Raw genomic sequence first — 9,230 nt, 5'->3', positions numbered from 1 at the left:
CTCATCCGCTCTTTTAAGAGTTAAGCCAAATGAGCTATTTGAGCAGGAAACCACCCCTTTGTAAGTTATGTGTTCCAGAAAGTTTAAGAAGTGCTATAAAGCCTACGTGTCATCAGCTCAGTCTCTGGCCGCTGCTCATATTCACCCCGTGAGGTCATTATATTTTCCTTATGCATTCAATAATTTTATTAGTTTTATTGAAGATGCTTGATATTACTAAGACATATTGTTGATTTTTTTCATTTTAATGTATCACCCCTATATACATGCTTGAGTATTTAGGGAGGACATAAAATGGTGCCCAGGCTGGCCTCGGTTGGAGGGATTGTTCTGTTCTTGCTTGGATAAAAGAGTAGACTTCCTGTGGTCACCATCTTGATGGATGATGAGTAGGTAGATTTAACTGTTTTGGTTTGTTTGTCTTCTTTTATTTTTGGGACAAGATGTCATGCAGCCCAGGCTGGCCTCCAATTCTCTGTAGCTGAAGCTAACTTTGACCTCCTGATTCTCCCATCTCTAGCTCCCAGTGCTAAGATCACGGGCGTGTGCCACCATACCAGGTTTATACAGTACGGAGGATAAGAACTCAGGGACCCATGCATGCTGGGTAAACATTCCACCAACTAAGCTACAGCCACAGCCTTTTTGGTTTTGTTTTAGATTTTTGAGGCATGGTAGAAAGACAAGAAAATAGGGAACACGAGAAGGAGAAGGAGCCTCTCACTCTGGAACTGGTTAAAGCTTTACCGTCTAGGAAGCAAGAATTCCAACACAATTGACATTTCCTGTAAATGTTGCTGCCATAGAAATATCATTCCTTTCACGGATAGATATATTATATTAAAGTAACCATGACCCTGGCTTAAGGCTTGAGTGTGTGTATGTGACCTGAGGTGGGGCCTCATTCTTCCCCTGGATGTTGTAAGAGAATCTCAAAAGACTGTTAGCTTTGTGTAGTAAAGGTGTCTTCTTGCCTTCCTATAATCTAAACTGCAGTTATTGATAGGGTCCTCGACCTCTCTTGGAAGAAAACAGCTTCAACACCCAACAAAGCTCTCTATGTGACTACTTTAACGGCAGTGTAATGTGACTCTTCTCTGAAAGAACTCCACACCTGTCCCTGTTCTAGGGTGTGCTTTAAACTTTCTGAGCTCCTCCTTCTCTGAACCCTGAATTTAATACCTTTATTACACCCAACTCTGTACCACATTGTCCAGTCCTGGCACTTGTTCCACATTGAAGGCACGAATCCAAGTTTGGCTCCAGAAGATTAAGAACACTTATTGAGTTGCTGAGGGTGACACTAGGAAACATTGTTACTGTCCCCAAACAGCAGAACCTCATGGGACCCGAGCTGGCAATGAAGTTGCTGTGTAGTAAGTCTGGCTTCTGGTCCTCTCACCTCGACCTCCCATGTGCTGGGACTCCAGGCGCCTGTACCACCATGCCTGGCTACTTCTTGATTTTTGATATTTGAAAATGTCCATCCTAAAAGGAGTGTTTCTGAGTCTGAAGCACGTAAAATGCTGGCATTCATTGTACTTTTTTTTAACGTGTGTGAATGCTGACTATAGATTTGTCTGTTCACTGTGTGTGTGCAATGCCCAGAAGAAGAGGGGGCTGGATCCCCTGAAACCGGAATTACTGATAGTGATGAGCACCGTATGAGTGTTGGATACCAGCACCTTTGGAAAAGTAGCCAGTACTCTTAACTGCTGAGCCATCTCTCCAGGTTTTTCGTTGACTATAACAGATTGAAATATGTGGTTTCTGATCCCCCCTCTGAATTTTTGTTGTGCCAATCTTAAAACTTTTTAGGGAAGAGGGGACAAGTATAGTGCTCACCTTTTCCTACCATGTCTAGGGGATGGGTGACTTCAATTACATACAACTATATCCTCCTCTCCCACCAGAATCAGCAGGCCTTCTCTCCGTAGCTTCATGGTGGTGCCAGATTGTATTTAAGGAGCTAGAGATTGAAAGCCAGGTGTGTCTGTCTTCCTAATGCCACAGCTAATATTTACTGGCATTTCTGACTGAGCACTCAGTGTTTTCCCCGGGGCCAGATCAGGTCCTCCACAGCATGGGACTTAACTTAAAATTCCAATAAAGTTTCTAAAAAATAAAAAAATAAAATAAACCCACACACTTAGAAGGGGATGTCTTTCTAAGACTGAAAAAGTTGCCTATTGCCTAAAGAAATTAAATGTGAAGTACAGAGATGAATAACGTACCTTCCTTCCTTCTTCCCCGTCCTCTCCCCTCCCCCTCCTTATCCTCTTCCCTCCTCCTCTCCTCCCTCTTCTTCCTCCTCTCCTCCTTTTCCTTCTCTATACCTTTTTTCTCCTCCCTCTTCCTCTTCCCCCATCTTTCCTCCTCCTTTTCCTATCCTTTCTCCTCCCTCTCTCCCTTCACCCTTCTTCCATCTCAAACACTTAGTATTTTTTTTTTCTTGAGTTGGAAAGGTACAGCCGGAAAAAGACAAATTGTCCTGGGCCTGGGCCACTACCAGCGCCACAGCAGGCAGGCAGCCAGGAGCAGCTGTGTAGAAGCCAGAAGCCAGGAGCAGCTACTTGGAGCAAGCCTGCACCAGGAAAGTGACCTGGGTGTAGTATCTACCATCCGCCCAGAACTGCCGGTTGGCTGCACTTGGGCGACACCTACGCAGTCGCCCAGGGACGCAGAGCGCGGACAGTCAAGCTCAGGGTTACCTAGAGGAAAACTCTGAACGTTGCCATCCGAACTACTACTGAAGGTCAGCAGCCAGGACAAGTGATAAGTGAACGAGGCTGAAGTCAGGTGTGGGTGCGAATCGGCAGAGTGGACCCTAAGGAGTTTGCCTCTGCAGTGAAGACAGCATTAAGGAATGAAAAAGGAGAATAACCGCTTGTATGGACGGGTAAGGGCTCCGCGCTTCGGGGGACAGGAGCAGCTTACTGGGGAGGGGGCATCACTGCAGGCTGCCGGGGCTTCTTCCAAAGCAGGGGTGGGGATGCTGAGTCACGGATCTGTCACCACTTCGCACCTCTCTGCAATCCCGGGGGCTAAAGCAAAAGCGAAAGCGAATACTCCTAGCAGCCGGCTAGTCCCAGAGCTGAGCTCGCCACCTCCCAGAGACCCTAGCTTTGCGTCCCGGTGGGTCACTGTGAGGGACGATTGGCCATGGCCTCGCCTCCGCTCCGGGGCTATGGAGTCCACGCCTTCCCGGTGTTGCTGCTGCTGCTGCTACTGCTGTTGCTCCCGCTGCGGGTGACGCCGGGTAGGGAGCGTCATGCGCCGGAACAGGGGAGCAGAGGGGGACCCCCAACGTCCAGCTGAACTTGATCCCTATTGGGAAGTCTCATCTTCCCGGAGCTGAGCCAGGAATCCAGCTGGAGAGGATCGCGGGGGGTCTTGGGGGACAGAGGGGGCTGATAGGGGAAGACACGTGGAGGAAGCCTGGAAGAGCGCAGATGAGAGAGTGGCCCCTTGCCCTGCTCTTGACTGGGTCCCGGGTCCGTGCAGGAGAGCGACCCTACTGGTGTTTCGGTGACTTAGGGAGAGCAGGTCTGACAAGCTCGGCAAGACTTAGTGAACTTACAGAAGTAAGTGCGTGTGTGTGTGTGTGTGTGTGTGTGTGTGTGTGTGTGTGTGTGCCTCTGCCAGCCCACCCGCGCAGCTGTGGGGTGTGTGGGGTTCCAGGAGGGGCTCGAGGAAAAACCACCCCTCTTGACTTTCAAGTCAAAGTAAATTAGATGGAAGACAAAGTACTGGGCTCCGCGGGAGGAAGAAAACGTGTGGAGCAGGCAGGTTGCGCATCTGAACTCCGGGAAACAAGTCCCAGTTCTCAAGTGGGCTGGCAACGATGGTTGGAGAGGGGGTGTTGCATGTTCCAGAATGTGTCGCCTAGATCTAATCTCCAGAAGAATGAGTGAGACTCCTAGTTTTGTTCCTCTATGTCTAGAAAGAAAGAGAAAGAACAGATAGGTCTAGCAACGTCCCGACATGGGATGTTACATTTTTTTTTTATAATCATGACATTCTTCAGAGTCTGATAAAAATCTATGTACTCCCTGTACAGAAATGTGCGTGAAAGCACATGCTTGCAAATATGAACATGATTTGAGGACCGAGGACAATGAAGTCATCCATGGACTTTCCTGTGACAATTCCTTAGCCCCGAGTGTGTTTTAAAGCTAGATTTCCCGGTGATGGGCATCTGACTCAGTCTCTTTGGGACTTGGTCATGGTTATCCTACTCAGACTTGCGCCTGGGTTTGGCTCTGTAGAGATGTTATGGAGTTTCATTTTTCCAAGGCTGTGATTCTTGGGTCCCCACCCTCCATCTGTAAAGCTGGGGTTTGTTGGTAAATTCCTCTTAATTGGATAGCAGAGAATGGTTCTGAGATGCCTGAAATAGCCTGCAGATATTTCAAACAGTCTGAAAGTGAATGTAGTTTCAATCCAGCTCAGCCTAGAGGAAGCACCTCCCTGTTGCCTGAAGAAGGTCTCTCTGCAGCTCTGGTTCAGCTGGTACCATCAGCTGGCACCTGAATCTTGGTTTTAAGAACAGCCTTATTGAGTCATAACTGACTTCAGTAAAACTGCGTATATTTAAGTTGTACAGTTCATTGCGTTTCAGGGTGAAAGTTACACTCTTGAAACTATCCTCATAACCAAGACAGGAATACGCCCATCACTAGGAAGTTCTCTGTGTCCTCCAAAATCCTTATCTCCTGCCTAACTCTACAACAGTTTATCTTTTTCTCTTTGGACTTGTTGCACTTCCTAGTATTTTATATAAATGGAGCTCTTTCTTGTACGGCTTATTTAGCTCGGTCATTATTGTTCTTCATTCACGTTGTAACTGTGTCAACAGTAAACTAACACCAGATGTAATGGAGTATTTTTATAATCCCAGCACTCTGAAGGCTGAGGCAGGAGGATCCCTACTTCAAAGATAGTCTGGACTATTTATTAAGACCTAAAAACATAAACAAACAAACAAATAAATAGACAAGTGGCTACTGAGGAGATGGCATAGTGAGTAAAAATACTTGCCACCCAGATTTGAGGACCTAAACCCATGGGAGTGGATGCAGAACACAATATGGTGGGGTGAGAGGCAGGGCAAAAACAGAAGAATTCCAGGTGTGGGGCGGGGGAAGAGACTCAATATGGCAGGTGAAGAATGACTCTACTCCATTACCTCAACCTCCTCAGGACTGGGATTATAGGAATGTGTGCACTATCATACCCAGCTAAACTATTATTTATTTTTAGAGCTGTAAGTCAGAATTAGTTGCCTCCTGACTGTTGGGTATTTAAGTTGTCTCAGCACAGTAGTGTTTAAGAGACAACATGTTGGGAAACTGTATTCCTTCTCCTTCTCCTTCTCCTTCTCCTTCTCCTTCTCCTCCTCCTCCTCCTCCTCCTCTTCTTCCTCTTCCTCCTCCTCTTCTTCTTCCTCTTCCTCCTCCCCCTCCTTTCCTTGAGATACGGTCTTACTGTGTAGCACTGGCTGACCTAAAACTCTCTATGTAGACCAGGCTGTCCATGACAGAGATCTGCCTCCCAAGTGTGCACCACTATGCCTGGCCCTGGTGATTCTCTTTCTTAGAGAATCCCTTCACGTGTGTTCTAGAAATGACATTAGTGTCATTTGTCACATATGGTAGTAGATGTTTCTCCTTGGGAGCCTTGATACTCTTTAAGGGCACTTTAGGGTCGGTGGAGGAAGTACATTGTGAGGCTGCACATGGACATATGCTCCGGGCATGTAGGGAACAAGCTAGTCAGGAGAGTCTGAGGGCTGCAAATGAGATTGCAGCTTCTGCAATAATTCAGTGAGTAACAAAGAGATCCTGAATCGGAGCTGGCGTCTCTGGGAAACTGGAGCAAGTGAAACCCTCCGGAGTCCACACAGTACAGAACAGGTTTCATTCGACAACGTGTGGCCACCCAGCCTTCTGACCCTCGAAGCTTCTGACCCAGTTAGGAAACTTGAGGGAAGAGGAATGGATGAGTTCTTGGGGCAATGAGCTGAGTGAGTACAGCCTGTACTTATTGCACCATGAGGAAGTGTTATGGGTTGGCTGGAGCTTCAGCCAGGAAGAAAAAATAGGTTACTGGAAACCTAGATGCCCTGACTGTTTGGGCATGTTGGATTCAGAGGGAGCCACTGGAAGGCAAGAGCCACATTTTCTCTTCTCCAGGTCTTAGTACCTATCAGTTTTCAAATGGGAGACTCGGGGAAAGAAAACGCTGAGATGAATCCTGACTCCATGTAAAAAATGGGAGGGGCATGTGAACCTGACCACTCTGGAACTCCAGATATAAGAGCAGGCCAGGGATTCTTGCCCATCTTAGACTCTAAACCAACTTGATAAAGAAGCCTGATCCACAGGTTCTGGGAAACAGAAAGAGGTGTCGCCTCATGCTTCATGCTAATGATTGTTAGAACCGGCTATGTAAGAACTTTGAAAGTAGCAGAACTCTAAGTCCCAGTTTCCATAACTTCATCCTATATATGTATTCATAAGCTCCCAACTTAGAAATACCTGTCATATATGTATACAGGGCTTAGAATTGGGTAAGGAGTTCTAGGGAACTGAAATACTCATACTATCTTCATGGTGCTTTGAAATCTACCAGACAAGATGAGACTTGCTTACATTAGATATCACCCATCCAAGTATCAACCAGACTCGACCTTGCTTAGCTTCCAAGACCAGACAAGCCCTATCAAGTTCAGTATGGTATGGCTGTAGACTTATATCAGATATCTATGGTTATATATATATATATATATATATATATATCCTTAGATTGTAGTATTAAAAGATGTAATTAAGGCTGAAGGGAATGAAAAGTTATCATTGCAACAAAATATATCGCTTCTAATGTAATTGTGAAACCATCTAGCTTTGTAAATTAAATAACTCACCATCACTTGGCTGTTTGGGTTGGCTGCAGTATTTTGATAAACTCATGCATTCAAATATCAACGATTCCTATGTTTATCTTTGAGGACCATTCACTATTGAAAGACTTAATATAGGCTTTTTTTTTTTTTAGCAGAAACTCAAAGTAGCTAATGCAAAGCCCTTTTAGTACAAAACACTCAGAAAATGATCAGAATAACATAAATATCTCTTTAAATCAAGGGTTGGTAAAAGATAATTTTGCCATTCAAAACAAAAATAATAACAATATATTGGTGTACTACAGTGTATGTAAAAGGAAAATGGCTGATAGCAATAACAACACAAAGGGTGGGAAAGGATATATAGAAAATAGTCACTAAGGGTGTGCGTGTGTGCGTGTGTGTGCGTGCGCATGTGTGTGCATATGTGTGTGTGCATGTGTGTGTGTGTGTGTGTGTGTGTGTGTACTGCCCAAGGAGAATGTTTGATGTCCTGCTCAATAACTCCCTGCCTCATTCCTTTGTCATAGGGTCTCTTGCTGAACGTGGAGCTAGGCTGCCAGAGATCCTCTTGTTTCCCCACCCACCAGTTCTGGGGTTACACATACACACAACCACACCTAACATTCTTACATGAGTGCTGGGGATTTGAACTCAGATCTTCATACTTGGGCAGCAAGAGCTCCTACTGGCTGAGCCATCTCTCCAGCCTTGTTTAGGTTCTTATGCTGTAGGTGCGAGGTAATATAATCTCACTTGGTGGTAAACAGGGTTACCTTAAAGCAACCTCTAAAATAATACAATAATGAAACTGGGTATGGTGACTTATGCCTGTAATCTCCGCAAATGCAGCCGCTGGTGGCTGTGGAGTCATTTCTCTTTATTAGTGTAGCCACTGGTAAGTTGCCCATTCTCCCGTAAATAAGTCCACACCCATCCTCAAGGAAGCAACTGTACTAAAACTCTGTGTGTCAGCAGATAAAAGTACAGGCTACTCTTCCACAAGACTTAGGTTCACAACCATCTGTAACCCCAATTCCAAGGTGTCCAGAGCCCTCTTCTGGCTCTAAAGACACACTGGGCATGTATACAGTGAATAGACATCCATGTAGGCAAAAATACCAGATACATTCAATATCTTGGTTTTGGTCACATATGTCTTAGTTGGGGTTTTGATTGCTGTGATGAAACACCACAAGCAAAAAGCAAGTCAAGGATGAACGAGTTTGTTCTGCTTTCATTTTGACACCACAATTCATTATCAAACTAAGTCACGACAGGAACCCGAATGGGGCAGGAACCCAGAGCAGGAACTGGGCAGAGGCCATGGAGGAGGCAACTGGCTTGCTTGCTCCTCATGGCTTGCTCAGCCTGCTTTCTTATAGAACCCAGGACCACCAGCCCAGGCGTGGCACCACCCACAATGGGCTGAGCCCTTCCCTATCAATCACTAATTAAGAAAATGCCTTACCCATGATGACAATGTGGCATCCTCTTCTTCCTACAATGCCTAGTAAGCCTGTGGCTTCAACCCTCTCTCCCAGCAGCAGGACATCCCCTGTGACAAACAGTAACCCTCTTTCCCCTAGTTCCTGCTCAGATCTCTTAGCCAAGTGTTGGCTATGCTTGCTAAAGAGGTCACCAAGGTCTGTTGTCTGAACCCTATGTGCTCCACCTTGACCTTTTGTACTGCCCAGGAACTGACTTTCTATGCTTCTGTGTGACCACTCCCTGACTGATCTGTGCCATGTGGGTCAGACAGGTTTCAGCGAAGAGGGGACAGATGTGTGGAGCTGTACAAGCTGTGGATCACAAGTGTGTGGATCACAAGGGTGGGTTCTGATGTCCTCTACTCAGTAAAAGCAGTATAATGGTTACACTCATCAGGGTGTGCCTGGGCATCCCAGTACCAGCTTCTGGGTGTGCCTGGACAGACCAGCTGTGATCCCATTGGCAGAAAAACCAGCACTGAGCTCACTATGTGGGAATTGACTTGTTTTCCTCTAGCCTTGTTCATTTTTTACTCTCTTTTTTTAAAGACTCCAAATCACGCAGGACTCATTAAATTGGGGGTAATAATTAAGTCTGTAGGGAGGGGAGGATGTACCAAGGAGTTGCTGGACAGGGACTCTCTCATGTTGGGGCTTTTCTTACTGGGCACAGTAGGTACCTGGATGTTCATGTAACATCTGCCCCATCGTGTACTTGTAATAAACTTTTAGACTGGCAAAGAGAGAGAGACAGAGGGAGACAGAGAGAGACAGAGAGAGGGAGGGGGAAGAAAAAAGAAAGAAAGGAAGGAAGGAGAGGAAGGGGAGGAGACGGG

General features: G+C 46.0%; 1 protein-coding gene across 7 annotated transcripts in view; it reads left to right on the top strand.

The window, feature by feature from the left end:
- Positions 1-2,586: 2,586 nt before the first annotated feature.
- Il15ra (interleukin 15 receptor subunit alpha) overlaps positions 2,587-9,230 on the top strand; it is a 29,886-nt gene continuing 23,242 nt past the window's right edge. For 4 of the 7 annotated variants that reach the window (XM_028769839.1, XM_028769837.1, XM_028769836.1 and 1 more), the window contains exon 1: positions 3,027-3,259. In XM_028769839.1, coding sequence (XP_028625672.1) covers positions 3,163-3,259 — 97 coding nt within the window. In that variant the 5' untranslated portion in view covers positions 3,027-3,162. Of the gene's footprint in view, positions 2,900-3,026; positions 3,260-9,230 lie in introns of those variants that run through there. The other 3 variants (XM_028769835.1, XM_028769834.1, XR_003711726.1) reach the window with 2 other exon arrangements.

The sequence above is a fragment of the Grammomys surdaster genome, unplaced genomic scaffold (genome assembly GCF_004785775.1).
Source record: "Grammomys surdaster isolate TR1022 unplaced genomic scaffold, NIH_TR_1.0 194, whole genome shotgun sequence".
Lineage (NCBI taxonomy): Eukaryota > Metazoa > Chordata > Mammalia > Rodentia > Muridae > Grammomys > Grammomys surdaster.
This window is presented reverse-complemented; position numbering and strand designations above follow the sequence as displayed.